This window comes from Gastrolobium bilobum, unplaced genomic scaffold (genome assembly GCF_033153095.1).
Source record: "Gastrolobium bilobum isolate Gb01-03AN ecotype WA unplaced genomic scaffold, APGP_CSIRO_Gbil_v1 utg9231, whole genome shotgun sequence".
Classification (NCBI taxonomy): domain Eukaryota; kingdom Viridiplantae; phylum Streptophyta; class Magnoliopsida; order Fabales; family Fabaceae; genus Gastrolobium; species Gastrolobium bilobum.
The window spans coordinates 167091-188230 of NW_026897073.1; the positions used below are offsets into that span (position 1 = coordinate 167091).

The 21140-nt window shown below is 33.6% G+C and overlaps 2 protein-coding genes across 2 annotated transcripts; both read right to left on the reverse strand.

The window, feature by feature from the left end:
• Positions 1 to 653: 653 nt before the first annotated feature.
• LOC133303867 (uncharacterized) lies at positions 654 to 5516 on the reverse strand. Its single transcript, XM_061503836.1, has 5 exons — positions 5424 to 5516; positions 4113 to 4226; positions 3452 to 3531; positions 1580 to 1704; positions 654 to 1098 (listed from the first exon to the last, which is right to left on the reverse strand). The coding sequence occupies exons 1-5, from the start codon at positions 5474 to 5476 to the stop codon at positions 1027 to 1029; spliced, it is 444 nt and encodes a 147-aa protein (XP_061359820.1). The 5' UTR covers positions 5477 to 5516; the 3' UTR covers positions 654 to 1026.
• A 9678-nt stretch (positions 5517 to 15194) lies between these two features.
• LOC133303866 (ethylene-responsive transcription factor WIN1-like) lies at positions 15195 to 16213 on the reverse strand. The gene is made up of 2 exons (XM_061503835.1): positions 16111 to 16213; positions 15195 to 15663 (listed from the first exon to the last, which is right to left on the reverse strand). The coding sequence occupies exons 1-2, from the start codon at positions 16188 to 16190 to the stop codon at positions 15195 to 15197; spliced, it is 549 nt and encodes a 182-aa protein (XP_061359819.1). The 5' UTR covers positions 16191 to 16213.
• Between the last annotated feature and the right edge of the window lie 4927 nt (positions 16214 to 21140).

Genomic DNA, 21140 nt, shown 5'->3' on the forward strand with positions numbered 1-21140 from the left:
ATATTCTCTTCACTTGACCCTATATGAATCCCACATACTTTTATATGTATATTAGAGATAATTTTATTTTCTATAACATGAGATTGTTAAGGGACCATCATTCACCCTAGCCCTGTGTCTCCAGTCTCCACCAATGGGAAAAGTGACCAAAATGCCACGCGAATAGTGTTATTTCCCAATATGCCACGTGGGCAAGTTCGCTGGACACTGTAGCGAACTCAGTTTGCTGATGTGTCACGTTTCTGGTGGATACCAAGTTTACTACATGAGGTAGCGAACTTGGTTGCAATACATAAAAATTATGCATTCCAATTAAGTTCGCTACCCCAAGTAGCGAACTTGGTACTTGGTGTCCACTAGAAACATGACATGTCAGCAAACCGAGTTCGTTACAGTACCCAGCGAACTTGTCCACATGGCATATTGGAAAATAACACTGTTCGCATGACATTTGAATAAAAAACTTGATGAACGACATTTTGATCATTGTTCCCCACCAATGTCCCGGATCCCAATTTTAAGAGATTCATAACCTGGGCAGTGAATCCTGGAAAAGCTTCAGTACATAACCATTTGATATTAACATGCTGAAAGAAGCACATACAAAACTTATGCACTTACAAACTATAGTTTATTATGTTTATCAATCATCATTAATGCATTTTCAGAAAAGCGTCTACTAGCAATAAGCACCCATCATCTGGGGATAATTATCATCTTAGGAACAAAAAACAAGACTCATCCAACAAAAAAGTACTTAAGAAGAGCAAACCAAGAAAGAATGAAAGAAAAAATTGCACTAGGTGGAATACAATCAATAACGGGGACTCTACAAAATAAAAATGTTTCAAATTGAGAAGGTTAAAAAAATTATTGGCCCAGCAAAATCCTCACCTACACCAGACTAAGGAAGAGAATCTCAGATATCCTGTAGAAACTTCAGTGCCTTGCCAATTCCCAGTTACAAGATACTCAATATACGACTCAGATTGTTGATTGTATAAAGACTGGCTCTGAACTTCTCATTCAGAACTCAGTTGGAGGCTTTAACCTTAACAGTCTTTTGATTCTATCTTTTTCAGTATTTTCCAAATATCCCTTCAAAAGATACAAAGGAAAAACGTCAAGCAAAGTGTCAAGAACAAATTTCTCCTTGCAACAATGGAACACAGAAGTACAGAAGTTGATAAAGATAAAGTTTGGATCAGTGGTGGGTGTAGTGAGCAGAGAACAAAAAGATTTAAGTTTTGCATCAAAATATAGGGAAAATCCGTCTCTTTTTTTAGTAGTATTGTGAAGTTTTTTCTTGCTCTAGTTCACATTAATTCTTATATGTTCATAAGAGGAGCATTACTTCACACGTGCATAGCAGGAGAAAATGTCCGATCTTATGGTCCTCGTTGAAAATGGAAGGCATCAAATAGCAACATTTACACTAACTAGAGACATATGATGACATATACCACGTGAATGCCATCAATTGATGTGTCTCAGAGGCAAGCAGATTAAGTAAACTGAGAAAAAATTTCAAAATTTTAGCTCTCATTTTTAGTAGACATTGTCCGACATGTTTCCTCACCTTCCATACAATTTCATCCAAACACAAGCAAATTCTTCCATACTTATCAAGGAAACGGCGCTCAGAAGGGGGCTTCCCACATACATCCTTCACAGCTGAGGTTATGACAATGATTACTTCTGACACTGGAGAAAAAGAAAGCATTGGTAAACAGTACTATAGATGTAAAGTGCTTGACAGCTCTTGAACTATACATTTTTCTAGCCCTTGGTGAAATAACAATAAGTTTGACATTGTTAAGGATGTGAATGCTGTCAAATGTCACTATGGACAAAATAACCTTTTTTTCTTAAGTTATATTTTTCTTTTTCTTGGTGAATCAGACAAAAGTGCCCACAAAGCTTACATTCCAAGATATATCCCTTACCAGTTTACTTAATTGCTAGTTTTTCTTACTACATCACTTATTAAAAAGTAATGTAATACTTCTGAAACCACATCAGTATCCAGCAATAGCTAATATCTCTACTATTAATAAAGAGAACATGGAGGAAATTTCACATCTTTACTTTGGTTCCAAAATTTCCAAAACAGTCCTTGATCTAAATGTTTGTTAACAAACTAATAAAGAAAAAAAGGTTACACAAGGAAATATAAAATTTAAATTATAATATATTAATATTTTCCAAATAATTAAACTACATTTCCTCTCTCCACATCCCCTTTTTTTTTTGGTTTCTCAAGGTATCCTTCAGCCGACAGCCAAAGATTAATCCTTTCGAGGCGGGAGATCACATTAAGTGATTAAGTGGGTAAACCTCTCCCAACAAAGCCTTTTCCATACGCACGGCCAGGAATCGAACCCCTGTCAGCATGCTTAAGGAACCCAGCTATCTACCAGCTGTGCTGGGCTTTTAAGGTGCATTTTGGAAAGAAATGTAGAGAATCAGCCACTTAAGGCACTTATGTTGAGTCACCAAGGCAGTTAGGGGGAGAATAGGGGTGGAAGGTCAATTCTGTTAGACGCAAGGAAGGGGAGTCACGCGTAGTACACAGCACTAGCATGCAAGGAAATTATTAGTATAAATAGAAGAAGGAAAAGAATGGGAACAAGGCTGGGATTTTGGATTATTTTGGGACTTGGGAGAGATTTAGAGCAATCTCTGGTTTGCTCTGAAGTTATCTTCTTCTTTTTTCATTTCCATTGTAATTTTTGGTTCTTTATTGAATTCAATCTGCTGTATCGAGATTTCCCTTACCACTAGTACAAATTCTGTTTTGAATTTCTATAATTTTTCAGTGTTGATTTCTGGAGTTCTAACTCATTACATAGGAGGTCTATTAGGACTGGGAAAGGGAAGGGTAAGGATACAACCCATGACGTCAAGCATAACACTCACTGTAAATATCGCGGTCAGTTGCACGCAAACTATGAGCTCATTGGCTCAACACCCCTTATTTTACTTCACCATTATCTCCATTATTATTTCTCTTAACTGCCTCTATTACCTCGATTTTTGCAATCTTTTTTCTCAGAGATAGTCTTTTATTTCTAATGCACATACATCTGTATGTTCCCCACTTACTAGTAAGTACTATTCTACTGGTGTAATCAGTTGAAAATTTTCATGTCAAGACAAGAACTAGTCTCTCTAACCACATTATCCAAACATCACCTTCACCACCACAAAAGACCAAGAAGTTATGAACCAACAACCCTTAGCCAGTACTTCAATCTCAAAACAAGTGAGCATATCCACTTTCAAGCATCTACAGCTGAGATGACTCATTTCTTTGGTTTTATTTTATCATTAGCAAATATGAAATATTGGTGTAATTCCATACTAAAGCATCAACAGTCTGAGATGATTCATTTCTTTACTTTCATTTTACCATCATCAAATATAAATTATTGGTTCAATGAATACGTACAAGCAAGTTCATCATACTCGTCCTTCCCGACAACATATATGCTGACATCCCCAAGCACTGTGTATACAATGTAAACGGACCTGATAGAGACAAAATGTATAAGTAAAATACTCTATCATTATGTACCCCAAAAAAAAAACTGTATCATCACATACGAATGAGACAAATAATTTGCTCAAACGAAGGAATGTGAATGAACAATAGTTGGTGTGAAGAAAAAGAGAAAATTATAGAGAAACTCGCATCAACTCAAACTCCTGATTTTGATGGCTCTAGTAATCTAAACTGTTAAAATTCATGGAACAAGTTTGCATGTTGGTGGTTTAGAATAGATTCCACTTCTATAATTCATTTCCATTTTTGTCCATTAATGATTGCACTATCTGAAATATTCTAGTAACTAATGTTATTCAGTTTGTTCTCATCTTCTTCCACTAAAAAAAAAAATACAAAAGGCAAACTGCAGAGAGTCCATCATAATTTTTATTGATAATGATTCAGATAATTTTCCTAGTCTGCTACATTCCAAGTAACCAAAGTTCAATTCCCCCTCACTGGTTCAGAATCAGATACTGCTATAGGACACTCTTAGATAAAGCAATTTATCTAGGTAAGGTGTATATACAAACATCACATATACATGAGAGAATGGTATACTCACTTGTGGCAAGCAACTAGGAGCTCTTCATTTTTTACACCCTTAAGATTGTCAGCTCCTAGTTTAACCAAGAAAGAACGCCAGTGTAGGCGTTCCTCTGCAGGAACTCCATGAAACCTGCAATTCATAAAGCCACTGACTTTATCTCAATACACAATTTGATAATGATAAAGTTAGAAATTCAAGTTGAAAACAAAAAGACCACACAAAAAAATGTTCGGCAATCATAACCAAGAATGAGAGCCTTGGCACAATGGTTAGTGTTCTCTCCATGTGACCCTACCATGAACCTGGTGCAGAGTAGGCGCCTTATACCATCAGATTGCACTTTTTTTTTTCCTGCTCTCAATCTGAAGAGCAATTGGAAGCTTTAATAAAATGCTTTTGTCAGTGTCTGAAAGTTTCTTGAACTAGACAATTAGTTTTGAGTAACATTTCAATTCAATCATGTAATAGAAAGTGAGGCATCTGTTATGTGGTTTTCTAATTTCCCAAGTAGTTTAGTTATCATTTTTGGGTATGAAATTAACTAACCCCTCTTCATGCTAGCAAGATAGCATCAAAAGAGATTATCAAAATGAATAAATATGTGGGTTTTTTTTTAATATTCCAATCATTTTATCATTTCGTGTCTATTCAGGTTGACTCTCGAGATTAAGGCTTTAAACCACTCACAAAGATTGTAATCGTCTCATGAAATTAGTTAATGGGAAATCTTTTTCTTATGTTGTTGTAGATAAGTTATCTTACGTTAATAAAATAAAATTATAAGAGGGAACCACAAATGATTGAAGAGAACAAAAAAAATAAAGGTGCGATCTGCTTTTATTACATGTGTAGGAAGATGAGTTATCTCATTTTAAACGAAATAAATATAACCTTTATTAGTTAAGGGTTTTATAAGAGTTATGTTGTAGAAAAAAATGATTGTGTAATGTTATAGAGATTCGTTTTGCGTGTCGTAGTTTTTTTTTTCTCTCTTCAAAACATGCGGGTCCCACAAAATGTTGTGTGTGTAGGAAATTTTATGTGGTCATATTATCATAAAAGCAAATCCATTAGTTAATTGCTACTACATTAAAGCGGTTCAAACTTGAAACGTGCAATTATAAAAGGTTGTATTCTCAAATTGTCTCAGGAAAAAAACAGAATTTCAAACAGGCAACAGCAACATTATCAGAAAAAACAAATCAATATTAGCAGATAACAATGAAAGGATATTATTAATAAAAGAATAAGAAAAATGGGAAATTGGTAGGTACAATACAAAATCGAGAGAAAATTGGAAATAAGAAGAAAGGGATCTGAACGCACCGTTCGATGAGGATATTACCCTCAACGTTGGCAAACAGGACCGCAAGTATCATAGTCTCAGCCTCGCCTCCTCCTTCTGTGAAATCAAACTGATTCTCTTTAAGTTTTATTTTTAACTTCTTTTTTCATGAAACATGTTTTTACAAAAGTTATAATTATGATCTACAAAAAAAAAAAAAACTATTGTCGTAAAGTACAGGAAACTTATAGTTACAATTTTTTTTTTTATAATTTCTTACAATCATATATTAACATTGTTGATTTTCGTCAATCAATCGTTATTATTTTCGCAAATTAAACTTATTAATTAATTATTAATTAACAATAAATGATAACCGTTGATTGTTAGAAATCAACGGTATTAAGATATGGTTGTAGGAGGATATAAAAAAAAAATCGTAAATATACAAAATTTGTGAAGTTGTAAGTTTTTTTTTCTAAAGATATATATTAGCTTTTATAATTTTTATAATTATTTTTAATTTCACTCTCATTTTAAATTTGTATTTATTAATTTGATTCTTTATCCGATTAATTTATTCTAACAATAGTTTTTTTTAAGGGAAAATATGCTCTTATGTTATAGGAGATAATTTTTTTCTCCTACACATATATCGATTTTCGTGTTATTTTTTTTATTTTTTTATTCTTTTTCTATAATGGATGGGTCCCTCATATGACTATTTCTATTGCATGAGAGAGTTCTCTTCTATTGCATGATTAACAAAGCCTTTTTTTTAACTATCATAATGACTATGTATAAGATTAATGTTTGTTCTTTTAAATGACATAAAATTATCTCTTTTTTTCATTTTAAATAAAAGAAAAAGATATACAATAAAAATTATGAGGAGAGAAAGTGAGAGATTTTTTTTAATTAAAATTTTAAATAAAAATATTAATTTTAATTACAATGAACATTCTTTAGAAGATAAATATTTTTTCTCTTTATATAATTATGTTTTTAATTTTATTGTTTAACTTTAGTATAAAAGTAGTTTTTTACTTTAACAAATTGTGTTAAATATGGTCTTAGATATTCTCATGCCTTTCCTTTTATCAAACATTTTTTATTCCTTAATTTATTTTTAAATTTCACTCTAATTATTATTTTTATTTTACTCCAACTCATTCTTATTATCGTTTAAAAAATTACAAATAATTATTTGAGTTTCCATCCGTTAATAGATATTTGTTACGTGATAAATGTGTATTTATTTTTGTTGGAAAAATAATATTTTTGCCATTCCCATTCCATCACTTAAAATATTGCTTTTATTTTCCCTTTTATCCATTAAAAGATTTTGATGGTTCAAAAATTTGAAGTTATTGACTTCAGATTCCCCTGAACCATATCATTAACACTCGTTTAACATGATAGGAAATGTTCCTTTAATAACAAGCAACCAGTATAGCACAGAGCACGTCATTTTGAGTTTTCTATTAGGGTTTATCATCTATCATTTAACATGACCACAAAAATTTTTCTACACACAACATTTTGTGGGGCCCGCAGCAAAAAAAAAAAAAAAAACTCTGGCACGCAAAACGAATCTCTATAACATAACACAATCACTTTTCCTACAACATAACTCTTATAAAACCTTTTCTATTATTACTTAAAAATGATAAAATCTTTTTGAGATAGAGAGTGATAAAAGAAAATAGCCCTACCCAAGTGTGGTGACTCAGTTGGTAGCATGGGAACTGAGTGGTGGGAGAGGACTTCGGTTCGAATCCCACCAACACCATCTGAGGAGGAGCATAAGTACCGTAATCCTTGGACTCGCACCCGAACTCTGAATTAGTCCCATAGACGGCTCAAAGAGTCTAACCCATAGAGATATCGGGAATTCTAATTCGCCTCAAAGAGGTAATTAGGATCAGTTGCCAAAAAAGAAAAAAGAAAATAGCCCTTAATTTATCCATGAATGATTTAAATCCTTAATTTAAATCCTCTCATTAAATAGCAAATGGGAAGAGCTAATTCCTGTTATCGGAAAATATGTGCATGTGATGTGGATATTTTGTTTTATAATCAACATGTAAGGACCCGAAACAATTAAGTCTAATACCTGGGTGGCGATTTTCGGCTTCTTAACATAGAGTTTTGTCACATTTTTCGAATAAGAAATTATGTAAAAAATTAATAAATTTAAGGTTTAAGCCCTATTATCTAGTCTATGATATACCAAATTTTATGTTAAGCAAACTTTGCTCGTAAATTTTGGCTTATTCAAAATGGGCCTTTTGATCTTGGTAATGCAATATTTATAATATTTGACCGAAATAATTTCTTGATCAAACGTTTTATTTAAATAATGTATAACGACGCATTAGGGTGGAGAACGTATTAAGACATGACACAATGAGTATCGCGTCCTGTGCAATGCTTTTGGCACGTCAATTATTGGATTGAGATGCGTTACTTTCACAGCCGCGTCTCATGCAAAATCATATACAAAGGACGTAGCTAACAATGAATGGCGTTCCAAAAGCAAACATCACATCAGAGCTGCAACTCATTATATATAATTTATAAATATTAATGTAAGCTTTGTTAAATATTTTAATATTTGAAAATAAACTTTTTACTCTGTTTTTTTTTTCAAAAAAAAAAAAGTTAAACCATCCCAGCTATATAATTAGGTAACTATGATAAAGGATAGAGAAAATGATCACAATGATTAAGAATGTATGAAAAAAAAAACGATATAATAAAATCAAAGAATTAATCCATCATCAAAAGTAATAATTTTTGGAAAATTTAATCTGAAATAAAACTAATCACACTTAATCATTTAATCCTAATTGATTCATGAATCAACTTACGATTAAGATAGGATTCAATTATTTACGGGTTTTATAAAAGTTATGTTGTAGGAAAAGTGATTGTGTAATGTTATAGAGATTCATTTTGCGTGTCTTAATTTTTTATTTATTTTTTTGTTTTAAAAAATGTGGACCCCACAAAATGTTGTGAGAGTAGGAAAGTTTGTTGTTTTATGTTAAAGGATAAAATGAAAACCCATTATTTATATGATTGAGTTATTAATCGCACGTGCTCACACATGATACTCCAAAAAGAACCTCGAATAGAAGAAACTGAACAACTTGAAGAATTGGCAAGAAGCTCTGTGCATTTGATCAGGTACATTACACCTCACTTCACTTTCTTTATTTTATTATTGGGAAAAGTGTCTATCATTTAAAATTACACAACTTACATCTTTTCACTCTCACAAAGAGGTGAGACCCACACCTTTATTTTTTTGTCAACTCTCTCCCCTTCTTAATCTATCTCTTTCTCTCTCTGAAAATGACACAATTTTACATCATTTAAAATTATACACATTTTTCCCTTTATTATTATTTCAATCTGATGTTGCTTAATTATAAAATCAGTATCGTTGTGATGCGCGCTTACAAAATTATACCTAATTTTGGTTCCGTTTGATTGTTGTTTTTAAAAACAGTTTTTTAGTTTTTAGAATTAAAAAATTAAAAAACTCGTTTGGTAAGGTCTATTTTGTCAAAAATGGTTTTGAAAACTATAACTATTTTTTTGTTTTTAGAATCAAATTTAGAGAACATGTCTGAGTTGTTTTTGTTTTCTGTTTTGGTTTTTAACTTTCAAAAATAAAAAAAATTAAAAAACAACTGTTTCCATAACTATTTTACAAAACAGTTTTAAGAATAAAATAACCAGAACACAATCAAACAGACAGATGAGTGGTTTTAAATCATGTCTATTTGTCGATATAAAAAAAAGTTATATCCATTTAAAAAAAAAATCTCTTAATGAGTTGCACTTCTGATGTGATGTTTGCTTTTATCCATCATCTGTGTGCTTTTGTTATATCTCAACTTTGATAAGATGTTTGCTTTTGGAACGCGGTTGCCGGTTGGTTGTTAGTGGCATCCTTTATATATGATTTTGCAGGGGACGCGGTTGTAAGAGTAACGCGTCCCAGTTTAATGATTGATTTGCTAAAAAGATTGCACAGGACGCGATACTTATTATGTTTTGTTTTAATACGTCTCTCATTCTAACACGTCGTTATGTATTATTTAAATAAAATATTTGATCAAAAAATTATTTCGCTCAAACATTATAAATATTGCAATTGCAAGGTCAAGAGGCCTTCAAAATGACATTGACGGGCCAAAACCCAATATCCCAACTCCCCTTAGTAAAAAAAAAAAATCCTTGCGTTTACTTTACACTTGAAGTAGCATGTGATTGTGATGCGACATGTGTTTCTGTACTTTAAAACCTAGCCAACAGCTACCTAGCAATTACAAGCACTTGAGATGCTATGATATATTGATATGTATTGCATAGCTAGCCTTATCAGTTTCATGAGAAATTAAAAATCATTATGGAATGATAAGCAATAACGAGCTTTCAAAAGGAAGCACAACATAAGGGGAACATTGATCATTGTGCCACTCCTTTAATGAAAATTTATCTTATTGCCATGTCTGGAAATTTTTTTGCCAAAATGCCATGTCACAATCCCGCTGGTCTGACAAGCGGGATTGGACTGGACACGTGTCAGCATCTGAATGGTTAACCATTCTTGTTGGGCTGCCCAGCTAGAATGACAGAATGCTGACACGTGGCAAAAGTTCAGACATCCAGAGAATGCCTGTACTTTTGCCACGTGTCAGCATTCTGTCATTCTAGCTGGGCAGCCCAGCGAGAATGGTTAACCATTCAGACGCTGACACGTGTCCAGTCTAATCCCGCTTGTCAGACCAGCGAGATTGTGACGTGGCATTTTGGCAAAAAAAATTTCAGGCTTGGCATTCAGGTAAAATTTTGTCCAAAAAGTGACAATATGGTCATTGTCCCCAACATAAGGCATTAAGGCCAATAAAGATGGGTACAGTTGACTAAGGGTTTGGTTCATACCTCTCAAGGGTGTGGGTTCAAATTCTACTGGCCGATGTGAGGACTTTGTTGATGGGTGATACGTAATTCCTTCCAGAAATTCTTAAAGAGGTTGGGGTCTTCCCTGATCTTAATAGGATACCGGTGTCTAATTCTGCTTAAACTTTTTTATACACAATAAAAAAAAAAAAGATAAGGCATTCTAAGGCTTATCTAGGCATAATCATTTAACACCGCTAGCATGTTGAAGCTGTGTAACTGGGAAAGATAAAGATGACCTCACTTGACTAGTATACTTGCATCTTCCGAGCAATGATATAAAATCTGACTCGGTTGTTGATCTCGTTAAGATATTAGCTCAATCAGTGACTCATTATTTTAAATTTATGATCCGATCATTATATGTAAATCTATAATTTATATTAAAAAACTATAAATATACTCAAATATCTGTAAAAAAATGATACCAATTTTAAATATTGTAATATGAAAAATAATAAATTATATATCATTGTCCAACAAAAGATAAAACATATAATACTTGTGATACTGGTATTTCAGGTTTAGTAAACGACATCTCTAACTTTAAATCAAATCAAAACTCTCTGCATATTGCATAACTAAGATAATATTAGTGTTGTAGGTACATAATCTATGTAAGTTAATAAGCTACAGATCACTCAAATATTTCAAAAGAAAACAAATCATTTGTCTGAGAGTGAAAAAAAGAAAGGCATCAATTGACGATAACAAACCAATTTTTTTTTTTATGAACCAGGTCGGGTCATCCGTTTTTACAAAAACCAGTCATGTCGCACCGGGTCACAACAGTCTATAACATGTCCGGTCTAATATGAAAATCGGACTAATTACATAACCGAGTCACCGATTTTTTAGTCGACTCGACCGGATGGATTCGATTTTTATAACATTACTTCCGAGAACTCCAACCTTGCTTTCACTTAGGGTTGGCAAAACGGACCAACCAGGCTCGACCCGGCTCGACCCTCATGCAACCCGGAAAAAAAATCGGGTTAGGGTTGGCTTGAAAAAATAGCTCGCGGGTTGGCTCATTTTCAGCCTATTTAAATGAACATGTAATATTAATGCACCAGCTATGTGGCTTCCATCAGCTTAAACAAAAGGTTACAAAATGAGAAATAAAAGCAAAATATTCTAGTTTCAAATTTTCTTCACTACAAATTTGCACTAACATCAATAAACAATAAGAACCACTTGCTACTAAGTGGGTAAGATATTTGAACCAAACAGAGTCAGCACAGCCTAACAATATAAAAATGGCAGGGACGTGAGAAGATTAGGGACTTAGGTTTAGAGAGGGAAGAAAAACGTTGACAACATGTATGGGTTTTGTCTATTTTTGTATATTATATTGGGCTCGCTTTTTTCTGCAGTTACTGCAGATAAGTTATCTGCAGTAAGCCTAGTACGACGTCCTTTTGAGGCGGAAATCATGATATTTTTGTAATTTTAATTTATTTCAGAGTTATTATAGTCTTTATAATTATAATTATTTAATTTTTCAATTCCAAAACGACATCGTTTTGAGAGTAAATGCAAATAATTATCTGCAGTAACTGCAGAAATATTATTCTGTATTATATTTTATATTTTTTTATAAATAAAAAAATATCAACCCGCGAGCTGGCCCGTTCGACTCACGTATTGGCTCAGGTTGACATCTCATTTTTACCAACCCAACTCATTTTTGACAAATTACAGAGGTCGGCTCATTTTTATCAACCCTACTTTCACTCCCTCCCGTTAGCTTCAAATAAATTGCTCCAACCTTGCTTTCACTCCCTCCCATTAGCTTCAAATAAATTGCTAGCTACCATATGGAGAACAGCTCATACAATGGATGTGACAAACCAACTAGGAGTTGCATCAGCTGTCTAAAGTCCCCACTTGAAGTCAATTTTAATCTTCCATGTCCTTGTTAGAGACAAAAATGCCCTGGCCTAAAGAACCTATAATTCTCTACCACATGGGGTTTGATACTCCCAAATTCATATATTTCAATTCAGGAATGGAATACTTCAGTATTACACCCTTTAAAGAATAAAGATGAATTGATTTTCCATTTTCCTTTTCCAAGCTTCAACGTCATACCATAAATCCAATGTGTGAGTGACTTCAATTAATATGAAAAATGCGGGAACCATATTGCCTTGTATAAATCAGGATCAAATGCCTACACCAACCACACCACGTTACAGATCTGAGGTATTAAATTGTTCATTTTGCTTATATGCATCATTCTTAATTTTTTTAGCAATGTTTTAAAGATTTTTAACGTAGAACTGAAGATCATTACCATTTCAAACTGTTCATGTTTCTGTCAATGCCTTTGCCGTCTACAGAACAAGATGGCTGTCATCTTTGTAAAATTTGCGTGTCGGGTCCGACACGGACACGTTCCGGCACGCTCGGACACGCGTTCTACATGCGGTCAACATTTGGGGACACGCGGTCAACTCTTCGACACGTTCCGACAGAACACGTGGTCAATATTTAGGGACACCTAGTCAATATTTGGGGACACGCTCGGACACGTTTTTTTTATTTTTTTTTATTTTGTTAACTAAATATAAAAGAAATAATTTATAAATTAATTTTTTTCTGTTATAAAATTTGACATTAAAAATTAACAAAGTACGAAAAATTATTTATATTTATATTTAAGTTATGAAATTTAAATATTTGATTGGTTATATGACTTATTATGGATTCTTATATGTATTAAATATAAATCATATTATATATATTAAAATTTTTATTTAATATCTAAACGTGTCCCAACGTGTCCAAATATAACATTTTTTAGAATTAACGTATCGGCGTGTCGTGTCGTGTCATATCCCGTGTCCGTGTCCATGCATCATAGGCTGTCATACCCAACGAAATTAGCATAAGTTTTGTTATTGATAATTTAATCAACAAGGATAGAATTTTTCTACTTCAATTACCAATGTTTCTTTACTTTATGCCATATCATTTACATGCCTCTACTATTTGTTAGATGCATTGATAAGTTTCTAATTCAATAAAGGGATCTATTTATCTCATGTTGCATGAGATAATTATCTCATGTAACAGAGATAAGATAGTAGGATTCATTATTTTTTAAAGAAAAAATAAAATAATAACCTCCACTATTTTGTTTCTGTTACATGAGATAATGATCTTATGCAACGAGATAATTATTTCCCCTCAAAAAATCAGGATAAGGTATAGTAAGATTTGCAAGTTTCGTAGTTTTGATTCATCCACAGATGTCTCAAATCTTATACAGAAATAACCCAAACAATGGAAAAGCTAACATAATTTGTAGTTGAAGATGTAATTAATTTAAGAGTTCCACATAAAAGTAGTATTTGTACAAACAGATCAAATGAGTACTTTTCTATAAAAAAAACTGATCCAACTCCCCAACAGAATTAAGTAGAGAAGTATTACCAAAAAAAATAAAAAATAAGTAGAGAAGTCGAAGAAGAAAAAGTCCATATCTTTATAGAAACCTAGAGATAATATCTAATACGTTGACATCTATGATGAAGTCATAAACATTCTTGTCGTCTTAGCATTTTTACAATGTATGGAAAGAGTTGTTAGTAAAATGATCACGCCCCCGTTAGATATCACACACAATAAAGCTCTTTTGCATTCCTGCAGTGAGATTTCATTTTTTCTTTTCAGAATGTTAAAAATGTAATGTGTTCTGGCTAGCGCACTCTACAATCCCACCAGTTAGGTCCACTCTTAAAACTTACATCTAAAATCTTTTAAAAGACACCCATGACAAGTCATAGAGACTCATTATTGAGATATTATCTTTCCCCTGCATTGCTGTCTTTATGCACCGACAGATGGCAGAATATCTTGTCTCCTTGACAAGACAAGGCTTAGTAAGACAGGGACGGACCCATTTTAGGGGCTCCCACTCTAGAGAGGGCCTCCTCCTCTCTAAATACCCTCATTCACCATGGAATAGGGGCGGCTTCTCTCCAACGAACTCACGTTGTTACTCTGCCACAATCGAGAGTTACCTAGTCACTCACACACTCCCTCCTTTTATGCACACCATGGGAAGTCTCTACAGTGCTTTGGTCTCTATCATTGTCATTATGAGCACCCTTATATTAACATACTTCACTCTCCATGGGACACATCTATGTACCACCATCGGTACATAATGTAAAACATGTAAAAGTAAAGTTGCATACAATTGACCCTTATCTATATCATAGCAAGTAGGGGACATTTAGAAATTTAGAAATCATCTTCTGGTATATCTTGATAATGTGAGCAAAAGCTGAACCAAGATGCTTCATGAGAATGAGACTTAACGAAACATCAAAATCCAGTTTATTTATAATTTTTCTCTTCATTGAAATCATGAGTAGAATTTGTTGAGATATATAATACACGCTTCAAGCCAAGAGGGCTCTTGCGTGAGGGAGCGTGTTAAGATATATAGTCCCACATTGGTTGAAGAGCAACTAATGTGGAGTTTATAAGGCCTTGGACACTCTCACCCTTTGAGCTAGTTTTTTGGGTGGTGTATCCCAAGATTCTTTACATAATTCATGCATGGATATGGAAGTGTGGAACTGTAGCTTAATTCCAAATTAGTTAACTAGATACTTCTTACAGGGAACATAAAATTTAACGAAAGGTATAGGCAGTTAAACATAAGTGGTAAACAAACATACGCACACCACATCCTCATAAAATAAATATAGCTCACTCCTACTTAGGACAAACAAACAAATAAAACGCAACGAAAAGGACTACATAGGACTCTGAAACTCCTTTAATGAGAGCCCCACGTGAAAATGAAAGCATTGAGTTTAATTCCTATTCAGAAGTTCTTCTATCATCTGCAAGGCAATCTTTTGCTCCTCATCCAACCGTTTGCTTTCTTCTGGTTTTACCTTCTCTGGCACTGATAATTTTGAATCAGAAGCTCCAAGATTCTTCCTTTCCAACTCAACCATCATAATCCAGTTTGATTCAGAACGAGGCCCTGCTCGCTTCTGCCACACCCCAAAATGGGAATTCTCTGTGTCAAGCCTTAAGCAAGTGAGGGAAGGTGAAGGGGACTTGCAGCACTTCCTGAGCTTTGCACTGAGAATTGAAGAAAATGTTGTGGAAGAGGAAGAGGATGAGGATGAAGTAGAACTTTGATTTCCCATTTGATTATCTGCAATTGGAAAGTTTGTTTTGGCGTTTCTACCATTCATCAAAATTGCTGCCTCATCATATGCTCTAGCTGCTTCTTCAGCAGTTTCAAATGTTCCAAGCCACACCCTCCTTTTCCTATTCAAACACCATAAAGGCATAAACCATAACTAAAATTTTCACATTCAATAATCTATATACATTTTTTTTCTTCTTATTATTATGTTGCCTTGTAATTCCATCAAAACAAACTAGTTACATTGACTTGACACAAAGCTATGGTATGCTTTGATTCAAAAAAGAACTCTCACGTTTAATATAAGATACAACAAATAACTCTTAAGCAATATATCAAAATCTAATAAGAGAAATGATCCGTTTACAAACTTTTTTTACAAATTACACCAAGTATGACTGGTCATGCATAATATATTTTATAAGAATTTGTAAACAAAAAGTTTCCCGTCTAAGAAATATGCATACACAAACAAGCAAATAAAAATCAGAGAGTAGTACTTTTCTAAAGTTTATGGAGAAGGAAAACAAGCAAATAAATAAAAGTCTGAGTTAGTTTGATGTAAATACAATAATGGGTGACGAATCTCAGAGACCCAAGAGCCCCAATGGCGTTGCCTGACACCTCTGAATTTCTTTGATTGCACCATGTCTGTCAGAACTACCTTCTCATACTAGGAAGGTTAGAGAGAGAGAGAGAAAGAGGAGGATGGATAGAGAGATGTATAGAACTTGTGACTTAAAATATGGAAGTCACATATGACATGATGATGCAGCAATTTAAAGCTATTTCCTAACTTGTGATTTTTTATAAGGTGTCCACAAAGTATGTGCAAACCAAAGTCACCAAGTCATATTTACCCTCTCTGTACCTCTGATGTTGATATCCCATGCAATGCCCTTAACAGCGATATTTCATATTAAGAGTAAAGCTAGTGTTACAATACATAGTTAAAACGCACAAACTGCCACCTGTGTAGAATGTTTGGTTAGAATACTTACGGGGCGTTTGGTACAGGAGAAATTTTTATTTGTCCGGAAATCTCGATTTTCAAAAATATGAATTTTACATCTAGTTTACGATAATATCTGAAAATTTAAAATTTTAAAAATTTCAATTTTCGGAGAATCCGAAAAAAAATCCGTGTACCAAACGGCCCCTTAAAACTAGCTGTTAGCTATTTCTTTTTTGGTTACAGGATTGAACTTACAATCTCAACTTAAATCTCATCCTCCTTTAACTTAGCTATGTGCATTGTCCATGGCAATTTTGATTATTTGTGATTACATAATATTATGAGACTAGTATTACTTTCCAAATTGTAAGAATGATGCTTGGTACCCTAAATAGTGCTATTACTAACCAAGTAATAAGTTCACCTTCAAAGCATATCATAATATAGGAAGGAAAGTTGAAGTCATAAATATAGAAGATCTTCAGATTTTAGCTGTAAAATCTGCGTAGAACTTTCTTGCTTGGTGGACTAATTAACAAAACCATGAAAATAAATAAATAAAATCCAAACTCAGATAATTGGTTGGCGGTTGTCCTTTTCTATTATGGTTTGAACATTATTTGGAAATGTAAGTCAATTACACCAAGGTGGCAGCCGTTAGCTCCCAACTTTGAAAGACGCTTTGTTCTATGCACTAGCTTGGCAATCAATAATTCTCATGGAAAATACACAAACGAAACTGTTCTGTGCGTTTAAACTTTAAATATATAACACTTATTATTCCCATATATTCAAAGAGTATATATTCTGGACAAGTTTTCTAAATTTATGTGGATAACACCTGTTCTGGATGGCTCATTAAGACAGACTCAATCCCCTTCCACTTATCCACGTCAGCCTTACTGACTAGAGCTTACCAACCATGCCTCTTTTTTGTCCCCACATGACAGATTCTCTAATGTAAAACACCAAAATGTCCTATGTTGGGATGCTTCCTTCCTTTGGTAGCTCTCCCAGACCCCCAAAATAGATGTTTCCCCTTCACAGGTACAGCAGCATCGACTGCCACCAACATAGCAGGAACCGTAAAAGGTGTTGCAGCAACAATACCAAGCGTCTTTGACACTTTCCAAGGAGAGTTGACCTGGCTCGCCCTCCCATGCGAGCAAGACATCCTCTCCCCCTATACATAACCCCTCCATCACCAAGCAAGAGATCTGATCTCTATGTGCCGTTACCCTGCCAATTTCATGAGCCTACAGTGCAACTCAACACCCCCTCCCCCTCCCACACTTATACTATATTTGGGATGTCATTATCTAGCTTAGTCTTTACTTTTACTGGCAAAGATACCCCTATAGTAACCTTTACCCCTTCCAAAGGTACATATTGGGCTTGCAGCTCTCAACGGTACAACACCCATTAACTTTGGCCCTTTTGTTGCCATAAAATGAAAAGTACAACCACAAGAGTTCTCTAGATATATGAAGCGTTTCTTATCAATTTAGTGCAAAATGTTTTACAAGTACGGAACTGGATAATGCTCTCCTTTGGGGTAAAAGCATTTGATCTCAACTTTTTATACCTAAAGCAGACAACTTTATCAAATCACCTTTAACTGCTTTGTTTAGTGCATAATGAAAAAAATTAATCATACAAGTAATTTCAAGATTGCATTATCACCCAAAACACTATGGAGTATGGACAAAAGGACACATAAATACATATCCAAACCAATTAATATGTAGCAAGGTAGTTCACGTAGATTATATTATAGGAAAAAATACCTAGTTCTGAAGTATCAAGATATAGTCCGATATCTTGTTCCATTGCAGTAATAATGTGATTCCACAGCACATTGTGTAAATAAAGATGGCGAGTACAACTTAGGTGCTTTTAATAAAAGCTTCAGTTAGTTGAGTTAGAAATTATGTAAGTGACTAAGTTTAGTGATGTAATGTGGAAAGTGCTATAGTACAAATATTTTACCTTATGGTAACATTATTTCTTTTGGTGCCTCTATCTCGGTCTGCATCAACCCCCTTTGTCATTATATTGATCATGCACAACTCAAAAGATGTAGTAGCTACAGGGTTTACCATCAATTGTCAGGGTAATTAGCTTGGTTGGACAATCTTCGCCTAACACTTTGTCTTGTCTAAATTTTGATATGTGATTCCAACAGCTATCCTCCCTTCCACTTTTTATCAATCTGAGGGGGAAAAAACCAAAAATCTAACAAATTACATAAGGCCATATCTTTGCCTCCTTTTTTTTTTTTTTTTCCTACAAGTGGTTTAAAGCTAAATAGGACCTGAAGAATCCCAAACTTATTGGCAATGGCATGGATCAAATGCCCAATTTCTTCCTAATCTTTGAGTCTTGATTTCTAATGGTATATAGGCTATGGCATCTATTAATGACTACCACTTAATTAGCCTTAATTTTAAGTCATCCATCCCAAGCAATCTTTCTCTGAACTCACATTTGCATATTCTTTTCGTCAACTTGGTTTGACCAAGTACAATAGGCTAGGCTTTGTCTTAAATAGACGAAGCCTGTGTAAAAATCATTGGATCTGGCCTGGCCTATTAGCCTATGTAGGCCCCAAATTATGAGTTTGACCTGACTTATATTTAAAAAATAAAAGTCTTGGCCTAGGCCTATTAGCCTGTTTAAGCCTATTAAAAATTCAACAATTAAAAGAATAAGTAAAATAATATTACTTTATTATTCAAAATGGGGTAGGTTATTGTAATTTGTAATAACTAATTAGGGTTACTACCAATCAATTTCACCGTTAGATCGATTATATTTATTTTCATCTTTGTATGGTTATGATTCTCCATATTTAATGTGAAAGCATTAAATATTCATAATAAATATGGAAAATCATAACCGTGGAAATAAATATAAAGTATTAAGTATGAGAAATTATAATCATACAAAGATGGAAATAAATATAACCGTTGAATCAACATAATCAATCTAACGATGAAATTAATTAGTAGTAACCCTAATTGATTGTTCAATATTCTAACCCATTCAAAATTATTAAAATTATTTATTTTATTTAAAATAAATAATATGATATAGGCTAGCCTGTAGTTTTATAGACCTGACATTCACAAAAAAGCCTATGGCCTGTTTTCTAAATAGGTTTTTTTTGAAAACCTATGCCTATTCTATTTTACTATTTGTACTAGGTCAAGTCCGATTTAATATAGGCTAGGCCGTAGGCCCCTGTATGTCGGCCTAACCCATTTACACACCTAAATGCAACCTTGAAGGCAACCATGGTCTTAGATCTGTCGTATCTGTCATTCCATTGGTTATTGGAGTCCAGTTTTATAAGGCTGGTCTTCAGTCTTGCCCTCAATTCCTCTTTAATTTTTAAAATAAAAAAACTTAGTCCCTCAATCCTAAATGGGTATGAAGCCCAAACACCTTAGGACTTCTAATCCATTTTGACAATTCATCCTAGATGTGTAAGGCTTATGTGACCTTTTTGAGTCTGGTTTATATTTTTTATGAAGCACAAAGGCCAAAGGCCCAAAGAAAACAACAATAACATGGCTTTGGATTGGCCAGGTTGCTGACAAGTATTGGGATCTTTATTGAAATGAGTCCCTTGACCATTACAATCCTGGTTTCCTATTTCCTAAGGGAGGAATTGTCATAGAGATGCTAGGAATTAAATGCTTCCCTGACTACATGCCACACATCCTTACTACTTCGTTTCATTTTGTATTTTGTTCACACGAATATATTACTTGTGGGTTTAAGAGTGAGCAATAATCATAATGGTCCTCCGAGGATGTTTTTATTTTTCTGAAGATGGCATCCCAGATTTTAGCAATCTGATTACGTGGTTGTTGTCTGCTTGTACATGACATTTTCTTGAATTAAAAAATATCTATATATATTGAGGTTCCTTAAAGGCATGAAGTTTAGTTTCATCTTTCGTGCCAACTTATATGGATTTAGTAGACCTAAAACCAACAGGGCACTTAAGGGATGTATTGGATTGAGCAAAGAATTTTAATGGATTGTTTTTGGACAAAAAAATCTGTTGGTATTCGATTAGGATTTTAAAGAATTATTTTAGAATCCGTCCAAATCCGTTGGTATTCAATCAGAATTTTAAACAATGGAATCACAATCTCGTGGTATTCAAAAATCCGATAATTTTAATGGATTTTCTATTGGTATGGATTTCGTGAGACTTTTTAGTGAAAAATATAAATAGGATGTCTCTCTCACAATCACACCCTAACCCCTAGGATTTCTTGAGATTCTTCTATTGCAGTGTTTTCTTCTTCCTTTGGCAGGTTGATCGCTCGAAATTGGGTTCCGCCACGGGAGCTTCCTCAAAACTAAAAAAAAAGGGCAGATTTTTTAGCGATTTTCATCACAAAACAACAAACCAATGAGATTTTAATATAATTTATCTCAAAAATAACATTTTTGAGCCATTTTTGAGAAATTTTGGAAGTTTAAAAAGTGATTTTTCAACCTATGGGTCGCGGTTTTTCTTGGCACAAAAATGTGTGATTTTTGTATTAAAAATAACATAAAACAGTGAAAAAATAACAGGGAAACTAAAACCCTCAAACCAATTTTTGTTTTACATCAATGAAACAA

Excerpts from the sequence above, each read along its gene's own strand:
- LOC133303866 (XM_061503835.1), bottom strand. The coding sequence starts at position 16,190 with ATGGTGCAATCAAAGAAATTCAGAGGTGTCAGGCAACGCCATTGGGGC. Across the intron at positions 15,664-16,110 it reads GAGATTCGTCACCCATTATT|GAAAAGGAGGGTGTGGCTTG; the intron begins GTATTTACATCA and ends GTGTTTGAATAG.
- LOC133303867 (XM_061503836.1), bottom strand. The coding sequence starts at position 5,476 with ATGATACTTGCGGTCCTGTTTGCCAACGTTGAGGGTAATATCCTCATC. Across the intron at positions 3,532-4,112 it reads CTCCTAGTTGCTTGCCACAA|GTCCGTTTACATTGTATACA; the intron begins GTGAGTATACCA and ends TGTCTCTATCAG. Across the intron at positions 1,099-1,579 it reads TGGATGAAATTGTATGGAAG|GGATATTTGGAAAATACTGA; the intron begins GTGAGGAAACAT and ends TATCTTTTGAAG.